The 27,730-nt window shown below is 36.7% G+C and overlaps 1 protein-coding gene across 19 annotated transcripts in view; it reads left to right on the top strand.

Moving 5' to 3' along the window:
- Positions 1-27,730, top strand: part of AOPEP (aminopeptidase O (putative)) — a 199,535-nt gene that overhangs the window by 57,095 nt on the left and 114,710 nt on the right. For all 19 annotated transcript variants that reach the window (XR_012658117.1, XR_012658119.1, XR_012658118.1 and 16 more), the window contains one exon: positions 25,776-25,965. Coding sequence is in view for 15 of the 19 variants with exons in the window: in XM_075079810.1 (XP_074935911.1) it covers positions 25,776-25,965 (190 nt within the window). In the remaining 4 variants the exon portion in view is untranslated. The remainder of the gene's footprint in view (positions 1-25,775; positions 25,966-27,730) is intronic.

The following is a 27,730-nucleotide window of genomic DNA, read 5'->3' as shown; positions in this document are numbered from 1 at the left end:
TGTTCAGCAGCTTATTTCACCTTAGAGTGATCCTTTTCACTTTGACATTTTGTTAGTCAGTTTCTCTCTCTGCTCAGTCCCCACGTCCGGCAGCTTGCGGCTTCACAAGGCTCTAGGTCAGATTTCAGGTACTTTTGATTAGAGGGAATAGCCAAAACTTTCTTTAGTGTCTCATGATTCATTGTTAGTTTTCTAAGCAAAGCTCTGACATTCCCTTGCTATGCGAGGTCTGAGGTTTTCCCCTACCTTCACCAGCAATGGGATGCAAGCTGGTCTAGGGGGCCTTCGCAACTCTGAGTTTGGACCATAATCTTTGGGAGATTCCAGCATGCATCAAAAAGCGTAATTTTCTTCTGTCATACGTTCCGTGCTTTTAGAATAGTTAATCCAGTCTGCTTGGCCAGCGTTACTGTACTGATGTTTAAATGCTGATTAGTTAAACTTGCTGCTGAATCCACTGCTGAGCTGCGATTATGACCTTCAATAAGCTGCTGCTGCTGTTTGGCTGAGAATGCAGAACTCATTTTTCAACACTGCCACCATCAGACGCTGGCAGCTGTGCACCCGTTTTGCCAAGGAACATAATTTCTTCTTTCCTTCTGGCTTCCTTCCACTGTATGCCACTTCCAGCTGCATTACACACCACTGTAGTACCATATAATGTTTCTCTTTTTAAAAGTAAATAGCCTTCCACGTCTTTGGTTTGGGCAAAAACATTTGGAGGTAAGCATTCAGGTGGTTTACCACACCCTCCGCAAGGAAGTTTTGCATTTTTAGATGAAAAATTCTGGTTCTTTACAAGGTCTGATAGATGGCAGAACTGCTTTACATTTTCGGCAAAGTATATATTTTGGTAAATACTATAGGAAGCACTGGGTCCAGCAGCTGTGGAAAGGTCTTATGATCCTTCACTGTTATTTTTGGAGTGTGTGTGTTGAGGGGATTGGCTGGCCGTCTCATTTGATTTTTTTGCCTGTAACAAGCTGGGAAGGGATGTAGTTAGTAGTGCCTTGGACCTTTTGCTTGAAATGAACTCCATGGATGCTGACTTAGTGTCGTGGTTTAGCCCCAGTCAGCAACCAGGCACCACGCAGCCGCTCGCTCACTCCCCCCTGGTGGGGTGGGGGAGAGAATTGGAAGAGTAAAAGTGAGGTAACTCATGGTTTGCGATAAAGACAGTGTAATAGGTAAAGCAAAAGCTGCGCACAGAAGCAAAGCAAAACAAGGAATTCATTCACCACTTCCCATGGGCAGGCAGATGTTCAGCCGTCTCCAGGAACACAGGGCTCCATCGTGCATAACAGTTACTTGGGAAGACAAACGCCACCACTTGAAGTGTCTCCCCCTTCGTCCTTCTTCCCCCAGCTTTATATACTGAGCATGATGTCATATGGTATGGGGTATCCCTCTGGTCAGTTGGGGTCAGCTGTCCTGGCTGTGCCCCCTCCCCTCGCAGCTTCTTGTGCACCCAGCAGAGCACGGGGAGCTGAAAAAGTCCTTGGCCAGTGTAACTGCTGCTCAGCAACAACTAAAACATCTCCACATTATCACTGCTGTTTCCAGCAAAAATCCAAAACACAGCCCCATACTAGCTACTACAAAGAAATTTAACTCTATCCCAGCTGAAGTCAGGACACTTAGGTCACAGGTATTTTGTCACGGAGGCCTGTAAGCCTGAGAAGTTTAGCTGAGCTAACAAAATTGGTTTGCTTAAGTCAGACCAGATATTAGCTAATAATTACCTTATGTCCCTGTTTTGCATTGAAATCAGACTCAAAAGCTAAATGTAATAAAAAAGTTTACAGTGCCACAGTGCTGAGCTAATTTCTAGTTTAGAGATCAGCATGCTTAGAGATACAAATCAATAACTTTACAAATGCTTCTGCATGTGTCTTTGTATTTCTGCCTGAAAGAGGAAATTAAGCAAAATAAAAATGAGACAAAAAGTAGTCTTAAAAACCCCACACTGTTAATGGCATTGACTTTGTTAACTAGTAATATAATGCCATTATAGTGGATGAACAGGTTGAAGTGGTCGGTATGGAGACACCTACATCTAGAGTCTGTACAGCTGGAGAGATGTACTTTGGTACTTTATTATTCTGGTGCCCTGAGCTAAATATCCATTCCTAAGGATTGAATCTGTTCAGAGGAGTGCTTATTTTTTCACACCCTTATGTTCCTGTTGGGGTGAAATGGTCCACAACTGGAACAGAGAATCCTGTCTGGCATCCTCTAGAAATAATACAGGTTGCCTGCACCAAAATCTCCCCAAGAGCTGAACCAGTTTGGAAATCTAAGTGTGAATGACTGGAGGATTTGCTTTAAAAATATACTGTTGGTCCAAACAAAAATATTAATGTGGGCATAGCCATTATCTCCCTGCATCAATAAACTCTATCAAACTGCACTAAGTAGTTTGCATACAAACTATGTGGAACGGTGTTTAACTATACTATTGTACATAGTAACAATGCAGCAAATACCCATGGGGAGATCTTACAGGTGGGAAAGTTGATTTTACCTAAAATAAAGCCTGAAACGAAGTAGGTTTCACTCACTGCCCAACAGTCTGGCACCACAATATTTCTGTCCAGATGTTAGGCTCTGGATCAGTTGCCATGACATGAAGTCCTTATGTCTCCTTATGTCCTCTGGGTCCCCTGGGTTCCCCTGGCCACCCCACCTACCCCCCGCCAAACCCATTCTAAACAGGACACATCTTTGCTTCTGCTTTTCCCCTGGAGGAAGGATCAAAGCAGAAACAGTGTGCCGCACATGGTAGTCACATGGCTTAATGTAGTGTGATCTATGAAACTGTGCAGAGTATAATTTTGCTTCTAGTTACATTGTTGTTAGTAGATTACCTCAGCTGAAATCTAGTCAAGGTAGTCCCAAATTATGCAAGAGAACAGAATTAGTCCTGCCCACACATATGGTTTATTTAGATTGTAAGGCTTGAAGATGATTTTCCAAAACTTCATGTTGTTCTGCGTTTGTGTTAATGAAACAGATTCTGTTCAGTCATGAGCTTTTGTTTATGTACAGAGTGTATTTTCAGGAATTATTTATTCAAACGTATAAAGACTGTTAAAAGATTCTGAGTTGATGACTCCTATAGCAGTCTGTTTTTATTTTATGGTTTACATTTCTTCATTAGTGTTGCTTTAAAGCTTAACAGAAGTAAGAGTTTTTATATTCTACAGTCTACACATACTTTTTCTTTAGTTATCAAAGCTATGATAAAAAGCACGTTTTACCAGTGCAAGTATTTGCACTGTACCTTAATTACTATTCCAGCAAAAATAAATTGAAAATTATGTGTATTTCATTAGTGGTGTTCTCCAGTGACATAGTATTTTCATTCTGATAGCATCGTCTTTTTAGTGCTTCATTAATATTCACTTGGGAAGTGCTGCAAAAGCTAATCCAAGCTATTAGGACACATTGATACAAATCTTACTCCTTGTGTAGCAGAGCATAAAATAGCCACCAATAATTTCATAGGTAACTCAGTAGTATAACAAGAACTCTAGAAGGTTACTTTAATGATAAATTGTTGTTTTTATTATTTAGTTGCACAACATAAGTTAATAAAACTAAATCAATAAGAAGTGTCCTCAGGTAACTCTGTACTGCATTTTTGTTTTTATACACATACCCCCGAGGCATTATGTATGCAGTAAATCAGCAGCAGGTATAAGCTACTGAATACATAGCATATTTGGTGTGAAACTGCACTGTGCAAGCATGTGTAGGTCATTCTGGACACCTTAGAATTACTCTTTTAATGAAAAGTCGTTGTGTGTTCAATTAAAATCTGGGAAGGTGGTGGCAACATTTTGTAGAAAGGAGGATAGAAATGTACAGAGAACTTCCCCAGTGATTAACAGCAGTGATAACATTCTACTTTACACAAAACTGAGATTTCTCTTTTCTGAGGTGTTTTTCAGTTGTTTGACACTAGAGACAGAGTATGGGTGCTATTTTTAAACAGAATTCAGCAAATAAATACTTTATGCTTAAAAACATCTGGCATCTCATGGCATAAGGACTTTTAATTAACATCTGCTTAACAAGACTGAAATACTCTGTTTGTTATATTTGCATTCTAAATTGCTGGTTAATGTGGTGTTTAAGGAGGGTAAAGCAAGAATTATTAATATTTTTCTCCATCTCAAAGTGAACTGTTTTTTCCTTGTGTCTTTCTCTTCAGTCTTACATTGTCTTAAATATGATCCTTTGTAAAGGGAAAGAAGGGAGTTTTTTCTTATTTTTTGACAGCTGCATTTGTTTATGAGCTTGTGGGATTTTGTCATAATTTGTTCTAAAATGGAAAGATGTTTGAACTCCTATATAAACCCATATTCTAAACAGTGTAGCTTATTGCTCAACAAGGATGCTGAATGTGTCAAAACAGAAATACCTTTCCAATAATAACCACTTTGAAAGCAGAAAATAGCAGAGCTGTCAGTTCTGTGAAATGATCCAGATAAAGATATCAAACTTCCATCCTTACATTTTCTTTCTACTTACAATTAATGTCACACATAAATCACATTATCACGATAGCAGGACATTAAAAAATGTGCAAGCCAAAAGATTAGGAGCGGTCCACTTCTCGTTTTCTTCTATGCGATTTACTGCCAATTAGAATGAATTTTAACATAGATTAATTTTAAGTGAAATAGACATTGTACACACCAAAGATGCCACAAAAATCTTACACCTGCATTGTAGTAAAGAGAACTACTGGCATCTCTAGAAGTCAGAACATTTGCATGATGCACTGACTATTCTCTCTCTACTTACTTTTAGCCATTATTATCCTTGCTCCCACAGGCTTTCTCAGAGTTGCCATAACTCCTCAGTCTTATGAAAAGGTCAACATTCTCTCACTGTTTTTCAGAAAGTGCTCGGCCCTCCTCAGATCACCGCCCGTGCGTTGTAGCTAGCTAGGAAATTTCATAACCATAACTGGCCTTAAAAACTTTGTTTTTATATAATATATCCTGCTCTTTTGAAACACCTGCATAAATCTTATTGATGTTAATGGGCATTGTATACTCACTCAGAGAAGGAAGGATAACCATTTGTCTGAGATTTACCTAGTTTTTGTGTTGTTGTTATTAAAGATTTCTGGACAGTGTTCAGGCATAAGATTTTCTTCACAGGGTTCCTATTGACGTCAGTAGGAGGTATGCTTTCATATCTGGAAAGCATACTCATTTGTTTTTAACTACATAACATATGGATCAGTGCTTAGATACTAAGTTTATAGGAGCCAGAGAAATACCTAAATAGAGAGACATGGGTGGAATGGCTAAAAATATACACGTAGTTTTAGATATTTTAATCTACTATAGTATGTCTGAAAATGCAAGGCATTCTTAAGATGTTGATCTTGGCACTTAAAAAAATGAAAGAGATTAGTCTGTAATCATACCCAATCAGTTTATAAATTTAACTTTCCTTCGGGTAAAAAATAAACTAAAATCAAACCTTGAATTAAACCAGCTTAGTTGATGGATATTTGTGCTAGAAAGCTTGCCCTCTACCTTTAAATATTTTACATAGCCAGATGTAGTCAAGCACAAATTATCCAGATCTGAATGTAATATTGTTGTGTTGTAATCTTGTTGTGAATGTAATGGTACAATATCACATTAAAAAAAGGCTGTTATTACATTAAGGCTTTTTTTTTAGCCTGCCAGTTTGTTCCTTTTCCTTCTTATTAGATTTTGCTTCTACCATTCCAAATTGATAAAAGAATAAATCCTTCCTGTTTATAAACTATTATCACACTGATCTTTTCTTTTTCTGTTACTGAACTTGACTGAAAATGTGAGATGTATTGTAAATCATAGCTAGCCACTTCATCACATCATTTTAGCATTCTCTCTTCCACATGTGTATGGTACTTTGCCCTATGATTTCTAGTCAATTTTATGCCTTTTTACGTTGGTTGAAAATGAGTTTATGTTTTGGAATATGCAATGTGTCTACTTGTATGTATCTTTTCTTATGTACTATCAGTATAGTTACTGCTAATACTGCATGTACAGTGAAGAAGAGTACATTATGTGTGCAGTGTGTTTTTAAGATGGGGCTAAACTAGTTGATCACTTTCTTCCTCCAAAGGTATCAGTGCTTCTGGTAGCTGGACATTTGGAATAAGTTAAAATTCTAAAAGAAAGAGATTTTTCATTGTTGTTTGGTTTGATATAATTTTTAAAATATTTTTCTACATATAGTTATTGTGGTCCAAATTATCTGCTGTTGTTAATAGGTGTGAGATTTTATTACTGATAACCTAGCTGAAGAAATCAGGTGGCTAAATTCCAATCTGATATGTTTACCTCCTGACATTCTCATGTCTGAATGAGTCAAGAAAAAGTGTGGATGAGATCATTTACTTGTGTTTTTTGTGTTTGGTATCAGGGGTAGAACTGAGATTTTTCATCTTGTGAGCGAGTTCCTGTCATGAGATTAAACTAGCAATTTTTGCTGTTGCAGTTACTTCCTAGCACCCCAGGCTTTTCACCTGTGTTGATTAAGTACTATTCTGACAGTACAGGAGTTACTTAAGGTGTTTGCTCTGGATGACTACGGTATCTATGCTGCCGTGGCCTGTAAATAACCTTAGGATCTCCTAGACACTATGAAAACTGTGTGTCTCAATACTTCTGCCACAGCAACAGTCAGGTGTCTTTGGATTCCTAGGCGAGGGACTCAAAAGGAGGTGGTAACATCCATGCTTTGTTATGGTAGTATCTGCCTTTGTAGGGTTCAGGTCCGAGGCCATACAGGTTTGAAATAGGTTACATGGAGTGCCTCCTGTGAGTGACCGTCAATATACATGTTCCACTTTGGGGTTTATTTGCACATGTGTATCTGAGCTTGGTACAGCTTTTCCTAGACAAAAGAATCGGTACCTTATACACACCTAGGTTTTCTTTGTGCCCTGCACTAAATGCACGGAGGGCAGCGCATGCCTTCCATTCTTTAGTGCCTCTCAGTTCTCGCTTTTGCTGAGGTGTTTAGCCAGCATTCTGTGGCTTCTGGTTTTGTCTCTTCTACGCATCTGAAGTAAATCTAGTTGCAAATTACAAATAACTAGTCCTCCTTACTTTGTGCAGTACTTTTAAATAAACTGAGTTTGCAAAAACTGTAAACATGAATAGTATACAAATGCATTCATGTTACTTAAAATTGAAGTGATTGTGCTCCTGGAAACTTTTTTTTTGTTTGGTTTATGATTCTCTCTAACTCTTTCCACAGTGATTAGGAAACTGTAAAGTTATGTTATATGTGTGGTATAGCATTTTAAAACCCATCTGCCTTTCCCCAAGTGCATAATTCATAGGAAGAATTAGCTAGTGTTCAGATAGAAAGAATTGTGCTAATCCAGGCTGCTGTTACAGTTCTGCAATAATGCCATAGAAAGGCAAGGACCCTCAAGATAATTTCCTTTCCTTGTTCCCGGATTTGCTGACAGAGTTGCTACCTGTGAACTGTGATTATTCTGTTGCCATTTATGGCTAGGAGAAAGTAACACGGGAGATACAGATCTGACAGGCTCATTAGAACTTTCCAGTCGATTGAGGAGTGCCATGTATTCTTGTTTACAAATAGGCCAGTTTTTTATGGTTAAGTTGTCGGTTTTCATAACTTAGGTAAAAATATCTGCTCTCTTATTTTGTGTACCTAAGTCAGAAAGGCACAGTGAAGCAGCTCTGGCAAAGGCCAGCACCTAATTGTTTCCTACCACATGATGTTTAAATTGAACGTGACCTGGAGCATTCATTGGACAAGGAACTTGCAAATAAAGATGTTTTGGAGTTTTCTTTCCATGGTACTAATTGCAGAGAGCAGTGTGCTGCTCCAGAAGCCTCTGATGAAGCTCTGTGCAGTAGTTGCACATATATAAGAGATCCCAAAGAATGAGGTGGTTGTGTGCTCATTATTCCTGGGGTCTGTTTTGTACTGTGTTTTGCAAAGACCTCTTCCGGCAGTTTCTTTGTGTAATGCTTACGCGGGGCCAGTGCGGGAGTCTTTGAGATGGTCTGTGCTTCCGTGCCATCAGTATGCTGAAGATACCCACCTCCCTGTCATCATACCCAGATGGTGCAGGCTCTGCTTTCCCAATGTTTGTTTGATTCATATGCTTACATAAGGAGGAGTTGGCTGAGTTTCAGCTAGAGGTAATGCTCATAGGAAGAAAGGAAAAAAATGGTGCTTTAACTGATTCCACTGTAGAGAAAAAATGCTTGCCCTCTTTCAAGAAGTCTCATCATCTACTGATTTATTAGATTCTGCTGATTCTATGGAATCATTGTTGGATACAGCTTTTTTTGTAAGAGGCATGTTTTTACCAAATAACTAATTTGTGGTAAGGATTATTGGTCAACGAGCACATCTTCTTTATTTAGCTGAATTTAGACCTTCCTGTTTCAGTTCGGGAGGTGAATAGTCTTCTTGTATGGGCATGGGAGGCCTGCTGTCAGTCATTCCCAGTCAATTGTTATTTTTTTAAAAACTTCAATTATAAACTTGCCCAAAGCTTTATGTGTTGACATGTTTTATACATTTGAATATTAGAATAAAATTCTTGTCTGAGGTACATGTATGTCTGTCTCCCATTGAAATAACAAAGAGTCATATGCATACATCCAAAGAACTGAACTTGGCTTTAAGCATTATCTCAAATAGATATAAAGTATGAACATAACTTGCTTTCATTTCTCTGTATGGGGATCCCTGGAAGGGCTCAGAACAGTCAATGCAGAAAAATACCATGATTCTTGCAACTGTTTGCCTTCTGTGTTGCATTTCCTCCTTTACTTTTTTCTCATTTTCAGCTGTCGTTGAAGTTACCTTTTCCTGATTTGTATGCAGGTTATGCTTTAGAACTGGGAGGGACCCAAAGCTGTTGAACTGTTTTGTGTCTGATCAGAATCTTGCCCCTGCACAACACAAGCATCGCACCTCTGAGGAAGCCTCTAGTACCTCTAGGGAGCAACAGTCTGTTGGCAGCTTTGTTTATGTTTCCCGCATTTACAGCACATTTGTATTGCTGTTTCTGCTTTGGTTATATGACCAGCTTAAATTTCATTCTAACCATGTCAAATTATCAAATAAAGCTACAGCACTTCAGTGGACAGGAAAATGAGAGGCTGGACAGTAACATACTTATAATCTAAATTCTTCCTGCTTTTCAATTCTAAGGCTGCTGTAATTTTTCCATTTTACCAGTCCAGTGTACATGTTCAGGACTTGCCTGCAGATGTCTGCATTAACTGAATAACCATTTCTTTATATATTTATTGGGTTTTTTGTTTTGTTTTGTTTGTTAATTGAAGGAAAATCCTTCTGAGCAAATAAACAAAGCTGATAAAGTTTGGGAGTTGGTAAGCTGAGTGATTCTTGACATTGAGTAGTGGGCTGCATTATTTGGGTAGTAGCTTAATTCAACTTTTCTGCACATCACTACCTGATCTTTACATGGGAAGGAAGACGTGTGCCTTTGGAAAGTTTCAGCTTAAAAATAGTACAGTATGGAATTCGTTGAAGAAAAGTGTGTTTTGTGTACTCTGAATAAATCAGCATTATAGATTAGTAGGTTTTCTTTACTGGGCTATTTTATGCCTAAATCCAGATTTTTCATACATACATGACTCATTGATGCAGACATCATATATAGAAGATGTACATGGGGGAGCATTATAGCCCTCCAGAAACTTTATGTTGCTAGTTCTTGACCCAACTCTGTGTCTGCTCCTGTGTGTATATACTTAAATAGTATGTTTAGTTCTGGAGTAGAATACCACCTAATCTTCCTGAGAGGATTTTGACTGGTAAATGAAAGTTGATTGGAGAGGAAACTTGTCCTCTTTCTGAGGTGTGGTTTAAGGCTCCATAAGGAAATACAAGATTTCGGTCTGTCTCCTAAGAGCCTTGTGTTCTCAGTTGTAAACACAAACACAGACACCTCCAGAGTTTACCAATGTCTTGGATTAGTTCCTTCTTGTTAATATAGCAGAATTACACTGCAGTGACAATGTTACTAAGAGTGTGAAGGAAGCAGCTGGTAGTTAAGGATCTTACTGAGGGTAAAGAGCTTGTTTGTGGTCATGTGTATTAATTCTGACTCCACCTGATGCTTGTAATGTAGCTAAAGGAGGAATTACAGGTGATCTGCAAAATGTGTAAAGGCCTGCCTCTTCTGGAAAAGAGAAGAAAACTTCAGATAATTAGACGTTTTAGCCCTTTTGACATAAAGTTGGGATTTAAAAAGAAAAAGGTCTTAACCCTGCTGCAGATGCTAAGCTTTCTAGCAGATTCAGTTTGAGTATTAATGTGAAATGTGGTTAGAAAGTCCTGTGCTGCCCCTTGACACAGTTGTTATGCACTGGCAACCTTTTATTCTTGTTTTAATATAGCAGTTTTTATTGCTTTAAAAAAAGGCAGGAAAGTGTTGGTGATGCACCCAGATACCATGGTACAAAAGGATTCTCTTTCCCCTCACTCCGACGGTCAGGGAAATTACTTAGTATTTACTCATTAGGCACTTGAGAACATAGACACCCATGCTGACACTAATTCTTATGAAGTGTCAGTGAGATGCTTCATTTCTGTTAATTGCATGGTTTCAAATGAGCTTGTTTCATCTTGCTATCCTTAGCTTTGTTATCTTAAGCCATGGCAAAATCCATTGTTGCTATTATGGTGACTACTTTGAGCATAGTCCTATGCCTGTTGATTGCAGTGGGAATGATAGCAAGGGTCTGCTCCTTTATATATAATTCTTCAGGTGTGTTTCGACCTATTTCAAACTTGTTCTTTATTTATTATCTGCCTAGAAACCACTGTCTTGATCATATAAGTTTTAGACTTTTGACATCTGAACGGGATGCATACATACAATTCTTAATGGTGGGTGATATTAAGCTTCACAGTGACAATATATCTGGAAAATCCCTCCAGCAATGGTGTGGATTTCTTGATGTTTTGATCCCTTTCTGTTTATTGCAGAGGGTACTTGACTTAAAAATGTAGGGCTGCTGTCTATTGTTATTATTAATGCTCAAATGTCAAAGCAGGTATTCCAAAAAACTTTATGTTCAACTAATCGTTATCATCTGCTTATTCTAGGTTTTAACTAGTCTTGTTTGGTCTCTTTTGCAGTAGATCAGTTCTCTTTCAGGAGGCATAGGAAACTCTTCTAATTTGCATTGTTTTTCTCCTTGACATGTAAGCAGAAGTAGAGAAGACTGTTTGGATAGAACTGACTTGATAGAACTTCTGTCATGAGATCGATGTCCACAAGCTCATCTTGGAAATGTTCAATGGTATACATAAGAACATGAATTAAGTAACAGTGAAAAACACGTTGAAAGGAGAGGGAACACCATAGGATGCATTAGGGGGATACAGGGCAGTAGTGATATTAATGCTTTGGCTTATCCCTGTTCTGAGACTTTTGCAGTGAATGTACTGATAAAGCTAATAAAATAAGGGATGTTTATTATAATTCTTTTATACCAAACGTGAAAAAATTCTTCGCTAGCTTTTGCACTTTCTCTGCCACTGCTAAATTTTTAAGGTTTTTGTGTTGCATACAGGGCAGATTCCTCTTATGTGTGGTCATCTCCAAATTATTCTGTATCTTTATGTTTATTCATTGATGTATGAAGGAAGGAGTGAAGAACAGAATTCTGTATGCTTTGTGTCTGTTCCACTGCATTTAAAGTAAAAAATATAATTCTTCTCTTCAAAAGTGGATTAACATGTATAGTTTATTTTAAAGATTTTTTAGAAATATTCCTCACAGGAAAGAACATTCTTTGAAAGGTGCAAGCAGATTTTCATACCTGTATGGGTAAAGTAACAATTTATTTAGGACTTCTAATATATATTGAACTATATTAGTTGCCCATTCAAAACAATTTCATCTGAAGTCTCCTTCCATCTGTTCCATCCAAATATTTGCAACATTATTTAATTTTTAGAAGAAAAATAATAATTAAAAAACCTCACACTTTCCAAACTCTGTTAATACTACCATCAAACCCTAAATCTTTAATGGGGTTAAAAGGAGATTTTGCTGTCTTATTTTACATTTCAGTGATTGACTTTCTGACATAGATTTCTTCTGATCGTGGTTACTAAGGAAAGGTTGGGGGGGTTTTTTGAGGAAAGCTGGACTGTGGAACTACAGAATTTTTCAAGGTAATGTCAAAATGTTATATCTTGTCCTATAAAAATTAGCACCTATTGGGTTGTGGAACATTATATTTGACTGGAAATTTGAAAAATTTTTTTTAATTTTTCCAAGGGCTGATATATGATACATTGCAGTCTGAGTGTTGTCATATGAATTTTTTTCTGCACACATGAATGCTTCCCAACACTTTGTGGCTGTTGGAGATTTTCTTTGGGACTAGTAGGGTCCTCATGAAACAGACTGAGAGTTAAATTGTTGAAATTGGTGGAGGAACACAGGTAAGAATGTTTTGCACTTAGGAAGATCAGAAGGACAAGTAGACTGCTGAGGAGAGAAGGGTGCTGTGTGTTTCCTTTTCCTGTGAGGGAATTTGGTCTATGATGGATTTTGGGGAAATTGAGATGTGTGGTTTTGAAAATATGAAAAATTTGCTTGGAGATTGTGGTTTGTGAACAAAACACCACTTCTGTTTTCTGGGAGGTTGTAGGATTTCCTTTGTCTGTGGTATCATGAAGGAAATAGCTGGTTTCATTCCTTCCAATTTAAAGGCCAGTCCGTTTTCTTGCTGGGTGCCAGGCATCTGGTTTGTCATGACTGCCTGCTCTTTCCACCATATTGCATAAATTACGTCTCTGCTTAACAAAGGAGGTTACTATGTGCTTTGGTATTACCAGATGATAATAAATTTGATTTCTAAGTCTAGTTTCAAATGTTGAAATCAAACAGTGAATTCATATTCATTTCATAATCTGTCTCATTCATGGTATGATGCTGCATGCATATTTATAAAAGTTCATTTTCCCTTTAATTTTAGCGTAATTTTAGAATATTTTGCACTTCTCAGTGCTAGCTGAAGCACCACTGTAGTTTACTTACAGTACAGTGCTCCAGATAAAATGCAGCATATCAGAGACAAGTTCGTTAGTTTGGAGAGAACACTAAGTTATTTCTAAGTAACTGTAGAACATGATTTTGAGGTGTTTGGGGCAATTTTTCTCTTCCCCACTGCATTCGGTAGCATAATAAGGTAAAATCTTTAGAGCCACTGCTGCTTTTCTGATTTTGATTGTGCATGATGTGTTTGTCATGCTAAACATTACATACTAATATTACATAATATATATGTAAAAGCAGTATGTGCAAGTTATGTCTTGGAACAAACAGATTTACAGATTAATTCCTCTTTCTGAATCCCATGACTTAAGTTTGGATTATCATATTTCCTCTGCAACAATTTGATAGGCTAGAGGCGTGTTTAAACAGTGCAGAGAGAACTGCTTTTACTCACTCACTTTTCCAGAGCAGTTGGAATACCATTTTACTGTAGTGGCATGAAGATGCCTGATTTAAAAAAAAACCTATCTGCCTTTACCATAAGGAAGGAGAAAAGGGTAAAATGAAGCTTACTATTGGTCTACAGTCTGTGTAAACTCTTAGCTTCTCATAATTTTCTGAAAAGAGCTATTGGCAGAGAAGGTAGGATTCAACAAATTCTATTTATGGACTAAGCAACTTCTTTTTCTTAAAAACTACACTGGGCGCATCCTTGTAAGTTCAAGCTATTCCATCGTTACAGCCAGTCTAAACCAGTGGTCTCTACCTACTGCTGTTTACTTTTTTCTTAGAGTATCTGAGAAACAGGCCTCTGATTTCGAACAGATCCTGGTGTTATTGTGCTGTCTGGTAGTGCCAGATTAGATATGTTGTTTGTCTATTGAAGCTTAATTTCTATTTTTGCTTGACCAGTTGATCTGTGTTGATACAACAGTGCATATGTATAAATGCATATTCTTTAAGTTCCCGAAAAAAACCGCTCTGAAGTAACAGAGGTGTTTCCAGTGCTTTCTGAGAAGAAACAGCTGCATTCAATTTGTTTATGTCTGTATAACTGTAATATTTGCAGTAAATTCTCAATTGACTAGATTTAAACCTCTTGAAGGTATAGCTATAGAGTGACAGCTATAGGCAGGGGTGGGGTACCTATTGCTGTCACCAAAGAGCTTTTCCCTCCAGAACTTGGAGCTGAGCCCAGCAGAAGCACACTGGCAGACATTGTGCTATCCCGTCTACTGTCAGGCCACGGAGAGAGTAGCAGCTTCTTGTTTCTGCCTGTGACTTTGCTAACAGGTGGTGAGGACAGCATGATAGACCTAGAGGTTTGAATCCAGAATATGACCTCAGTATGGAATTTATCTTTTTAAGTGTTTCCTACTCTAAAACCGACATGAAAGCTGTACTAAAGTTTAAGTTGCAGTCAAGCAAGTATGTACAGCACATCAGGGACAGTCTGATAGTTGAAGAAAGTCTCAAGGAGTGTTCTCCCACTTGACATCAAATTCTGCTAAAACTAAAAGTGTAAAGTAATTATACTATATGTGGAGATTAACCAGATTTACAGCAGAGTGAGTGGATTTGGCTGTAAAACTGCTAGTTATCTCAAAATATCAATCTGTACTTTCTGAAAGTTACACAATTTACACAACTTTTTGATCATTAGGTTCATAAATCTAAACTGATATGAATGCCAAATACCATTGAGATTTAAAAAAAATTAATTTGATCAATGCTGACAGTGTGGAATGTATAGAAACAAAATTTAACCATTTAACAAGATACAGACCCAACTGAGTCTGCAAGTGAGTATCCGACAGGAACTGCCTGCTATCCACCTAGCATTAACTGAATTTTAACGGGAAATCTGATGCTGTTTGGCCTGGGTAGAAATTGTGGAATATGTTCGCTTCCTGTGAGTGGTCAATATCCACAAGCAAACTTAAATGTATGGTCTGACAAAAAGAAAGAGGTTTTAGTGTATTGGTAGAACTGTTGTCAGGAGAGTACATGGGAAACAATCAAAAAATGTCTACTTTTTAAAATTTATACTCCTTGGTGATAAAAAAAAAACAACAAACAACAAAACTCACAAACAAACAAACAAAAAACCCAAAACAAAATAACCTCAAAATGGATATCTTTTGACCCATGGTAGTGTATTTGCTGTGGTCTTGCAAGGCAGGAAACCACCTCACACTCTCCTTTTTGGACTTGGAAAAATTCTTACTAATATAATCTGTATTAGCCTTAGCATTTTGCCAAATACAGAATTTGGCATTCTCAATTTAACAACTTTAAAATTTTCTTTCTATTCTCAAGGTTTATTTGATGAATTCACAGAGCACAAGTTATCTGGCCACTGTTGGAAATCTCCAGAAGAAATGTTGGATGCAACAAATGTTTCTAGAATATAATAGTGTTTGCTTCGTTTTGGCATCTTTGAAAAGAATAGGTAAATTTATTCTGTGGCAGTGTCCTGGACAAGAGAAAAAATATTTGTTGAGTCCTTTTGATGGACTGAAACAAATTTAGAGATGCATGAAAAGGTATATTGATAGAAGATGCAACAGAATAAAAGTTCATCAGTAGGTGATACTTAATATTAGAAGACATTAACACAGTTACCAGTTATGCTAGCTATTTCCAGTTAAACTATCCCTTGCTATGTGATTCAATAATAATAGCTGGATGTCTTTGATGAATAAAGTAATTCACATGCACACTAGCTACTTCCAGCTAAACTGTCCCTTTGCTATATGATTCAACAATAATAGCTAGATGTCTTAGTAATTCTCAGGCACACTGAAGCTCTTCTATCACTGGATATGATGTAATTTAATCTTATTTTTCCACCAGCACAATAAATGTGACTGTGTGTGAAAGAGAATCTGTGTTTTTGTGTAAGATTTTACTTGGAAATAATCTTCTAAAAAGGAGGAAAAATAATGCATTGCAAAGAGTTTGATGTTCCCAAAAGATTTTGTTTACGGCTTTGTTGAACTGTTAAGCATTTATTGTAAGGAGAGTAGATTGTTCTAGTTTTAATAATTATAATACTGTTCTGTTTTAATATTGCATGATCTGTGGGCTGCCATAAAGTTGTTACAAATTCGAAGGGCTGATATAACATGAAATGAGGCACCTCTTCTGAATGTTGCTTTTGTTCTACATTTAACAAATTAGTATGTTGACATTTGTCACTGATGGATTTCATTATTTGCTGAAAGGTTTTTAGGGGGTTTGACAGCATGAATGGTTCATCCTACAGACTTCTGAGAATTGATAAAGGCATCTTTGTTCTTTGTGCAAAAGCACAACAGATATCTTATTGACTGATGCATACAAAAAAGAAGGCTTGTATAGCTGCTGTGCAGAATAAACTAAGAAAATAATTTTTAAGCCAGTATGTATTCTACTATGTTCTCTCCTTTTGCTAACATGTATCTTGTTAATCAGTGTAACAAGAAGTATTGGATCCTCATTTAGTAAAAAAATACATGCGTTTTATGTCAGTTTACATACTGTTTATGGATGACAAACATAAGAATTACAGGTAGTGGATGATAGCAGCACTAGTTAGTTAAATTCCTATTGCCTGAACCATTTTTAAGATGGCTGTGCAGAGAGTTGTAGCGTTTGTATTTACAGAGAATAAGTGCATAGTGGCAATAATGCATTTTAGTAGGGATGTTGAAAATCAGAACAGACTTGTCAGTGTTGGATTTGCACCCATTCTTTTAAAGTAAAATGAAAGGCTTCAGAAAATGGATTTCTAGGTACCAATTCTTAAAAGCAAGAATTATGGGTGATAGCGCATATGGGCAAAGATTAGATCACACGCAAATTGGATAATTACCTTAATATCATTGTTTGCTCCCACATTTGTAGCTGGTACAAGAAGCAAGAGTTTATTAGATATGAACTGAAAATTTAAAAGAATTGGATCTCTGCCTGTTTTGTGATATAGGTAGTTCTGGGTTTTTTTTAAAAACCTCTGAGCTTTACCTTTTTATTTATTTTTTTTCTTAGAAATATCAGGGATTTATAGTGCTCTCTCTTTCAGTAATGTTTGGGATTTCCTGAATGATTCAGGCATATATCAGGCATATATGGAGCTTTCTTGGTCTGCAGATGAAGTATTTGTGATAGGAATCCTTAAGAAAAAAGAGCATTCCTTAGGTTTGGTGTGTTTTGTGATACTACTCTAACTGTAGTTGTAGAGATTTAGTAAGAACCACTTCTGCCTTCAAGCAGATTTCGTTTCCTTGCTGCTTTTAGAACAGGGATACCATGAGCTTTACATTGAGAAAAGAATCCTGAAAAACTTGAAGAACAAGCAATCTCTTTTCCTTTTTTTCCTGTTCATTTGGTTTTTTTGGTATGTGTGGATAAAAGCTTTCTTCTATATATTAAAATAAGAAAAAAAATACCCATTCTTTATTTTACTTTTTCTTGTCCATGTCACCTTTTGAGACCGCTAATGTATGGGAACTTACTTGAATGAATTTTCACTGAATACAGAGAAGCAGATAAATTTTGCTCTGTCTATTTATCATAGTTGGTTATTTGCACTTTGGCTCTCAGCTGTGTTAATATCTGCCAGAAACTTCATGATGGAGTAAAAGGAAATCCAGGTCTTCCAGTAATAACAATGATGGAAAGCTACAAATAATGAAATCCATCCATGATCAAAAAATATAATCCATCAGTGACAAATGTCATTATTGAGACAGGAACTGTGGAATGTTGTTAGAGACTGTTCATCGTATTAATCATTTTAGCAAGAATACAAAAACAAAGAATAGTTTGAAAAGGCTCTGAAACAAATGTTCTGTGCATTTTTAATATAAAACAAGAGTTTATCTTTTTTTAGTCTTTCCTTTGGTATATGCGAAGGAAACCTAAACAAAAAAATTATCACACAAAACCATTTTGTATTTATGAAATGAGAGGTGTGAGAACCTGTATCTATACATGTTTCCGTTACCCTTTTCTTGTTAAAATAATATATCAATTAAAATAATTAATTACAATTTTCAGTGTCTGTCTGTTGCTATTTCCTGCTCACTTTTTTTTTTTTAATTTCAGCAAGTGCTTAAGGTTAATTTTGTGGTCCTAATCTTATAAATCAATTTTAAAGGAAAGAGAATGAATATAAATGCATGGTTCTGGTAGAGACTTTCCACACTATTATTTGTAATTAGCCATTTTCACATGGTTAATAGCCTAACTTTTTGTGTTCTTCTTTTCTTCATTTGGCCATTTTCTAATACTCGGAAGCACTCAGAGGAATGTGGTAGAAGTTGCATTTGAAATCTGGAATTTAGCAAGTCCAGTATGTAAACCGAATACTGCACTTTTATGTGTATATAAAGTTCTTACTGGAATTAGTGGGAACATAGTATTTCCTCTGGCTCCTCAGACATGAAAAACATTTTTCCTTAGCCTCTGAACCTCTTGTGATGCTACCTACATCAGCTAGGGTAGAGATGTTGTATCGTTGCAATTGATCTTAGCATCAGCTGTCTTATGTCAAACAAAAAAAGATACTTCTATGAAAATTTCCATATCCTAAAATACTATTCACAGAACAATCTGAACTAGAAATATTTTTACTGTCTTGATCTTGATTTCTTTGCTCTTTAACTGAAGTGCTCTAGATTGATTTCCAATCTATCTGGGTTTTTCGTTGTTTGGTGTTTTTTTTTTTTTTTTTTTTTAAAGAAAAAAAGAAATAAGCTACTTGAGTTGTGTAGCTTATAAGGCTTGTTTGGAAACATCTGCCATGTAACAGTGGGATTTTCTACTATGAATACTTCGTAAGGGATCTAGAAATTTGTGTCATTGATTCACAAATTATTTTCAGTGTTAGCAGCGTCAGTACTTTTTGAGGAGCAATTGCATGTGAAGTGTGAAGGTTAAAAGTTGAGCTCCATAAAATATAGAGAGGATTTTTTAAAGAACAAGACAGGTGCATGCATTTATTGAAGCTGCTTTACTTGTACTTATTCCTAAATTAGTTAACTAAATCAGTTAAATACGAAAAATTCATTCTGTGATATACAACATGAAAAGCTTTAGACCTCAAGGTGTTTCTCTTTGAAAGCTGACTGTAAGATTTTTGAAAGTATTGTAGCCATTTGTTATGAGGAGATATATGCGTAAAAATAATTTTTATAAGATAATTCCATTACTTTGTGTTTTTTGGGGCATGAGATTTCAAACAAACCTGGATAAAAAAGTTGATGGGAGCTGAGGTTTTGAATCTGTAATTCCTTCTTTCCTCCCACATAATTTTCTGTGTTTGCTTTTCTTTCTGTAAAACAGCAGGCAATTTGCTGCCTATCACAAATCCTGGGAGTATGGAAGTTTCTGTGGGGCTTACATAAGACATTAGGAAACAAAATCTGAGGAGCTCCAAAAAAGGTTCATGCCCCTCAAGTTCTTACTTGGGTTGACTGCAGGTTGATCTCATCACCTCTGGTTCCTGATGAGCTTACTACAACGTTGGGTTAGCTCACTGGCAATACTTGGATCCCAGACATCAACCTGAAGTCCACATGTAAAATACAACACCCTTTCTTTCCTTCTTGGTTTACATCCCAAGTCAGAACATTTGAAGCAGGTAGGATTTATTACCATGATATGTCTGCAGCAGGATTTCAGCTACATATAATATGTTTTGTGAATTTTTTTAAAACTCCAATTAAAGTTTTTTTGTCTTAGCACTGTCAATCTGTGTGCTCTGTTTGTGTTAAAGAAAGGATGAGACAGCATTGTTTAAAGAAATTAGTTGCATTATTGCCAGATTGTTAGTCTTGTGATGTGTTCCTGTTCCTGAGAGTTACATCTAGGGAAATTCTTGTAACCCTTCTGTGAGAAGTGATAGTTTCAGTCCACCATTTCAACATTGCGTATTTTCGTTGGATGATGGAGGACAGAGGAGCTGAGCCCCAGAAGAAAGCTGGAACTTCAAAACAGAGCATGCTTCAGAAAAAATAAGAACAGAGTATGGCGTGTTTTTGGCAAGACTGGTGCAAAAATTAAAACCTCCAAAATGTTTCCTGTCTGCTAGATGTGCATTTTGCTGGGTGACTACATAAATATCTTGTTTTAGCAGGTAAAGCTCTACATTTTATACCTGAGGTCGTTTAAGATAGAAATACAAAATGTGAATCCCACTTTTAGGATTGACTGTCCTATGGTAGCTTTTTCAAAGAAGTAGTTAATAGATGGTATCACCCTGTATGTGGCTAGTTGCCATTATCTAATTGTAAAAGAAAAATTCTTCAGTAGTTTGGTTTGTTTCTTGACTTTTATTAATCTTTTATTGTAAAAAATAAACTAAAAATGCCGGAGATTCTTTTTTTAATACTTTGACTTTTTACTGATGTAAAAGTTTCAGAATGAGTTATGACTGAATTTTTGAGGAAATGTATGCAAATATATACATGATATAGCATGAAAGGATATAGCATATCTTTCAATTTGTGAACATAAAGTTAAGAGAATTGAATTATGGGGAATGAGATAGGCTGATACCGTTTTCCTGTAGACTGATCTGTATTAGCTGAGCGTGCGTTAAATTCTTTGTTTATTTTTTGAAGTACATCAAACCTGTATCCTTTTTGTTCAGGTCAGTATAATCAGTCAGTATAATTTTGCAGTACCAAAGTAAGGTCTCCTGGCATACAACAATTATGTTTGTCAACTCTTGTCAGTATTTTCAGTGTCGTTTAGTTTATTTTTGTTCATCATAAAGTGCTAGAGCTATTTTGATATCTGAAGAAAATTTATAAAATTTCTGCTGTGAATAATGTCTGGAAAAATCTAATAAATAGTTGACTTGTAAGTCCAAAGACATTGGAAGGTGGTATATGTCACAGCTGTGGGTGACAAATACATACTGTCTTTTTATGCAGATTTTTACTTCAAGGCGGTTCATTTGGTATAATATGGGATTAGAGGTAATGAGAAATATCAAGAGTTGTTACAAACCCAGTTTTTTGTGTAGGAGCTGTTTGAGCTTAGGCACATGTTACCTTTTTCCTTTCACTGTATAATTTCTTCAGTTTTATGCCAAATAACCGTTTTGCTGTTGAACAGTAATAAAGAGAGTTTCTCCTGAGAGGGTTTCACCCTGGTGCATAGGCATCCTGACTAACCTGGTTTGGTGTGGCAAAATAAGCAAGACTGAAGTGAGTTTCTGCCAGTTCATGGAGCAGCTGCTATTCAGGTGTTCAGTTCATTAATTAGGTGCTTGACTGAAATTTGAATTTTGGATGTTGAGTTGCTGTACCGAGTTGGCTGATACCATCCTCCTTCCAACACGAACAGGTTGGTCTTCTTTCCCTATTGCCTACCCTGCTGTATTATTGCACGATTTATGGAGTAAAAAGTAATTTGCTCTAGAATTACTTTCAGCTGTAACTTCCAGCCACTTGTTAGTTTCCCACTATGATGTTAGGAAGGCAAAACTTTATGAAGTTTCCATTATTTCTGGAACAATGCTCAGAGTATTCTAACTACTAGATCCTCGTCTCTACAACTGCATCTACATGTACATTTGAGTTTCTGGTACACAATAAACCTAGGAGATTAAAAAGGTTGTTTGTCCCTGTAGTTCTGTCAGTACTGGACTGTAACATACACCAGAATGCTGGAGATTATGGAGGTAAGTAAGTGGATGTTGCATGTTCTTGTGTCTGCATTCCAATGACACAAGTGTACTCAAAGATAAATTAAGCTAACATTCAAAGTCTGATGTAGATACCGCAGACAATATGCTACTACTGTTCTTTGTATCAATGGAGTAATGTAGGTTGAAGGCAACTGATGAGAGACTGCACAAGCTGTACGTAAAGAGTTGCCATTTAATTGTCTAAATTTCTCAAATTCCTTCAGTCCTGAAATGTATATCTTAATTTTAATGTGTTCTTGGGGAACTATTTTTAGAGCGATTTCCCCTGCTCCCTTCCACGTGTTTAAGAAGGGATTATCTAGAAGTACAATAACTGTCTACCCATTTACTATCTGACTACCTTTTTCTAAATAGGAAAAGATAAGAAATATGTGGAGCACTATCAAAACGTGAAAAATATTTTTTTATTATCTATGTTCCATCTGTAATAGTGATTTTGGGTGCTACTCTTGACTCCAGAGCATAATTTTCCAGCTGATACGGTCTTGGCTCTGTTATTTCAAGAGATATAAAAGAAAATGTGTCTGCAAATCCCTGCGTATTAAGAGGGAAAGACCTCTGCTTCCAAAGGAATGGAACAAGTCTGTTAGAAATGAGCTTCGTGTTCTTATTTAAATGTTTGCTTAAATTCTTGTACTACGTTTAGCTGGAGTTAGTACTATGTCTCTCATCTGATTATGTGTGAGTGGCCAAAGATAGCACACAGCTGCAGCCTGTGTGCAAAGTGGCATCTGCATCTAAGTCGTAAGTCTGGAGAAAAAGTTTTGCAAAATTTCTTTCAGCAATTTGGCCTCTCAGCTGGTCAGGTTACTGTTCAGAGCTCTAGGACTCACTGGAAACCTGTTATTTGTTAAAGAGACCATTTATTAAGAACATCTACAGAGGTGGATTTGGATGAATGGAACATCATGACCCTTTGGCCTTCCACACTAAAAATTTCTTTCCCTTCGGGGCTCAGTTTTTCCTTCGTATATGTTCATACTATAGTTATGGCGTTGAGATTTCCCTTACCTGCAGTTTAACTGGGAGGGGGAACTTGTTCCTTCTTTCAGTCAAATGATACAAAGATCTAAGTTATAAGGGTGTGATTCTGGTTGGAACAATAACCTTTTGCTTTAAAAGTGCAACCAAGTGTATACTTGTTGAAAGCAAGTTATTAACTTGTTTTTCTGTAAGAGCCATTGGGAACTTGTCCAGCTTCCTGGGAAGGACTGGTGGGGTTTTTATTTTTTTTTAACTGGGAGAGGTTTCCCGTCTTCCTTACTACATCCAGCTAGCCTGTTCTGGCCTGCTTTAGAAACATGGGCCAGACTTGAAAAGGTATCAGCTAGAGGCATTTATAAGCAGCATTTATGTACCTCGTCAGGACTTGATGTAATTGCTGAGGTGAGTCACCTTTGTCCATTCCTAGTGTATGAATGGATTTCTTTCCTCTTCAATTCCAATGAAAGCAATGGCTTGTAATTTGTTCCTAGTAAATAAAATGGATGGTAAGAGGGCCAAATTTCTATTCTGGTTTTAAAAAAACCAAAAAGGTTTTGGCTATTGCCATTTAGTTATCATCCTGATTATCTTATTTTTCACATAGACATTTTCTTGAATTATTGAGTGTTTTAGGAACAACAGTAGTAGTAACAATGCGCAATAAATAACACTGCACATTCTGAATGATGTTAAGAAATGTAAATTTTGTTAGTATCAGTAGAGGTGGAGCAGAGCTTCTGGAATTCAAACGTATTGGAAATAGAGAATCTCTATTTTAAATTAAAACATAGAATCAATCCTCTCACCAAACTAATAAAAGCTGGATGTGTCACAGAAATATGTTCAGTCTTTTCTAAAATTACTGTTAAGATAAACGGGAACTTTGCACTGCTCTGTAGTGATATCTGTTATTAAATGAGGCTCTGAGTTGGAGATACAGCTGCTTGTTAAGGGCAAACAAAATAAAATTAATAATTTAAGGTGTGTCTGGAAAGGAAGTTGCTGGCTGTACCCAGACTCTAAAATGAAATTCTGCTGCAGCATCTACTCTTATTTTTGGCCTTGTAGAAAGCGGTATTCTTGTTCTTTGGCCAAAATTTAACTCATATACATTTTTCTCACTGAAGTGATTTGTAATCCTTCCATAAAGAAGATTGTCCAAATGTGGCATTTCTATTATTTAAATGATTGGAAAAAGCAGGAAATACAATTTCTACTTTTATTGTGTATTTACCTACAATAGACTTAAAATGCAAACCATTCTGTGAGCCTGTCTATAAGGCATGAAATTACTTTTGTTTTGCTTAACCAAATGGCCGAAACACTGCCAGCAGTATGTCTGGAATGCTATTTACTTGTCCATTTCTGTGGCTTTTCACTGTAGCACTGTACAAATGCCACAGTTAGGGGTCATTTACTTACAACTGACCAAAGTAATACCCCCCTAAGCTGCAGTTATTCTTCTCGTCAGGGGTTTTGTAATAAAAGGTTCATCATGTTCTGCAGCTTCTGTGCTTGCCCTTTTCCCCGCTCTCTCCCTCCTTCCCTTCTCTTAATCAGAATTGCTTTTGGCGAAAATTTGGAGAGCTGCTGTTTTTTCTTGCCTTGTTCTCTGTGACTTGATTCCTCTATTAGTGCATTGATTTTCTTACATTGTTTCTTACAATGCTAGCTGATTGAAATGTATTAACTTGCTTTGCTGGATGACTATTATTATTATTATTTTATAAGGAGATGGTTATTGAGTGTGTTTGTCTATTTAAGTGTGTATCATATTTTATGGACTCAGATCTAGACTTTCAACTGGTTGCAAGAAAACTGTGGGTGTTTTAACATTTCCAACGGAAGGGTAGGGCGGGTGGGGAAGCTCTCTGGAACGCTTACGAATAATATTTGACTCTTGGAAATGTCTTAAGGCCATGCACTCCCCTGCCATGCTTGGAAGGCTAGACTTAGTTTTAAAGACCTGTGGTCTTGAAGGCATTACCATTATGCTTTATTTCCTTTCTAACTGTCTGGAGTTGAGAAAACAGTTGAAATTCAGGTTATGGATGCAACAGGTTAGCCCAGGAATACTCTGCAGATGCTGGTCTTAGTTTATGCCCTCGCTACTTCTATCTATGGCACAGTGCCCCTTTAATGCATTGCATGCTAGTCGGAGGGCTTAATTCTGCTACTTTTCTTTCCTAGATGTACTTAATTTCAAAAATTATGTAATTTTTGAAATCTTAACATCTGTAATGTCTATAAGCACAGCAGAAATTGCCTTACAGGAGAACATGAGTTGAGAACTGCAGTAACTTGCAATTCAGTGTGTTTTCAATAGCAGGGCAATAATTCGTAACAGTTTTTTTCCCCCAATTTCTTCTTATAGTACTTGCGTGCAAAGCAGAGTAGGTACAGATTGGGTTGTTCTCCCCTGTTGTGAAAAGCAGACATTTAGTGAATATCGAGTCTCCGCAATTCTGTGCTTCTGGTAAAGGATGTTCTTCCTCTGTATTTGCAGATGATATCTTTTTAGCTTGTTTTGAGTTTTAACAAGCACATGTGTTTTACTATGCATGATTCTTGTTGCTTTCGGATAGTGATTTGTTTTCTTTATAAAATGTTTCTGCTTTATTTGTTTCCAGCTTTGATCATTTAACTGATATATACTTGCTGCCTATATTCACACCTGCTCATCTTTTATTATCCTGGCTTATATAAAAATGTTTCTATTGAAATAAATCAGTCTTGTAATTTGGAAAATATAAAACTTTGGTTTAAGTTACTTCTTACAGGTAATAGCTGTTTGACGGTTGAATACAAAACAACTGCTTAGCAGAATTTTAGTTTGATTCTCTGCCAACCAACAATAAAGTACAACCTAATTTCTAAAAATGCCTGAGCTATAAACTATCAGTCATGACCTAGCATGCATATAGTAATAACAGGCTGACAAGGCTAATAAAGCCTATACATTATTATGGCCATGCAATACATGTTATAACAGGTCAATAATGTGTTTTGTCACTCATTCCTATTGTGCAGCCCACACATCATCTTCCTGTCACAGAGTGTATTACCAGGAGGGAGCCATCTCTGTGGAACACGTCTGTGCCATGAAATTGCTCATGCTTGGTTTGGGCTGGCCATTGGTGCTCGCGATTGGACTGAAGAGTGGATAAGTGAAGGGTTTGCCACCTTTTTAGAAGATATATTTTGGGCTAGGGCACAACAGGTAAGGTGATGATATGATGATACATCACTTGTCAATTGAGTTATGTGGCAATCAAAATTATATATCCTGCTGTGAATTAGATATAAGTTAAACCTCCTGTGTTTTGAAGACAAGTCTTTTAAAATAATATTGGAATTTGTTTGATAACTTGATCTAAAAAAAATCAGAAATCCTTCCTGATCCACAATCTTTACAGAGGTAGAGGTCAGTGCAAATGAGACTAGAAACAGCTGTTTGTCAGTGATTACCTTCCCACAAATGTCCTGCTCAATTATTATAGTTCAGCTATGAAGTAGTTGCTCTGCATTCTTTCCACTTGTATTGTGTTCCTGAAAGTGGATAATCAGCGGAGTCTTACAGATTATTGTAATATTCCAGGTATGTAATGAAAGTGGTCTGATTTTGTCCGGTGGACAGCCAAGAAGCGTACCTCAAAACAAAATGGAAACTGGTGAAATAGGGCAGCAGCACTTACACTATTTTTCTTTTATACTGCCCAGCAGGAGTTACCGTCATGTCAGAGATTAGAAATCATTATCTGCATTAAAGTGAAAAGCTCATAAATTGCATGTCAGCTAGCAAAGTGGTTTTCTGATCCAATTCTTATTTTTGTTGTACCTGTGCTCCTTCAAGCATTTTGTGTGTTAGTAATTTCTTCCTGTGCTTGTGTCAGGCCCTGATTCTACCCCTTAAGTCTGCAGAGCTCCATCTGTGGAAGAGCAGGTGGGACAGGGAACTGACATTGTACACTCTTTTGAGTGTCTATTTTATTAAGTGTCAGGCATATTTATAGCACCAAACAAAACAAATTTCCTTGTCACTTACACATTTCTGGAACAAGAAAGATAGGAAGGCTGTCCTTGCTTTTCACTTCCGGTCCTAAAACTCATTTCTGCCCTTACATTGAGCATGACTCCTCCGCTGTGAGCTGTTTTACCTTCTATGCTTTTGTGAGTCACTTGAAAGCATTTTCATTCTAGTAGACACCCTTCCATATAGCTGGATGGAAAGGAATAAGCAACAAAACAGGGTGATTAGTGCCTTTGTTAATTTATAAGGTCAGAAAATAACGTAGTAATGCATTTTTTTTCTTTTTAGGATTTATGAGTAGTTTTTGTGCTGTGCAATTGTACAATTGTAGGATTATAAGTATATTCCATATTGCCTGACAATAATTTCATGTGACTGAAATACTGGTGTAATGCAGGATAATATTAGCTGCTTTTGCTTTCTCCCATCTCCCATCTTTTCTTATAATAGAGAAGCATAAATTAGTTGTTATTTGTAAGCTGACAAGCTGGCATTTATTTCATAAGCATACATCTCTGTTAATATTACGTAAATGGGAAAAAAACACAACAGGGAGCTTTCACGAGTGTGTCAGAAGTAGGAAGAAAGGAGTGAAGTCAGGACACAAAGCAGCAATTTGCTTTCAAGGCTGGGAAGATTAAAGATGCAACCAAAACTGATATGCCAGGTATCTGTACTGTACATTCAGTTCACTTATTGCCACTCACAAAGGGGAAAACAACATGCCCAACTATCTCCTCAGGCAGAACTATTGAACTGACTATTGATTTGATGCACACAGCGAGGCTTCTGTTTTCCTTAGTGCTGCTATTAGCTCTGATAGCAGCAACTGTTATTTTTTGGTTTGCCTTTTTTTGACATGGATATTGGTACTGTTTTCTGCATTTTCTGCTTATTAAAGGGAAATAAAAGAGGTTTCTTTTTCTGAAAATTATTATTGTCTGTTGAGAAACAG

This window comes from Phalacrocorax aristotelis, chromosome Z (assembly GCF_949628215.1).
Source record: "Phalacrocorax aristotelis chromosome Z, bGulAri2.1, whole genome shotgun sequence".
NCBI lineage: Eukaryota > Metazoa > Chordata > Aves > Suliformes > Phalacrocoracidae > Phalacrocorax > Phalacrocorax aristotelis.
Note: the sequence above shows the minus strand (reverse complement) of the source record. Positions and strands in the feature narration are given on the sequence as shown.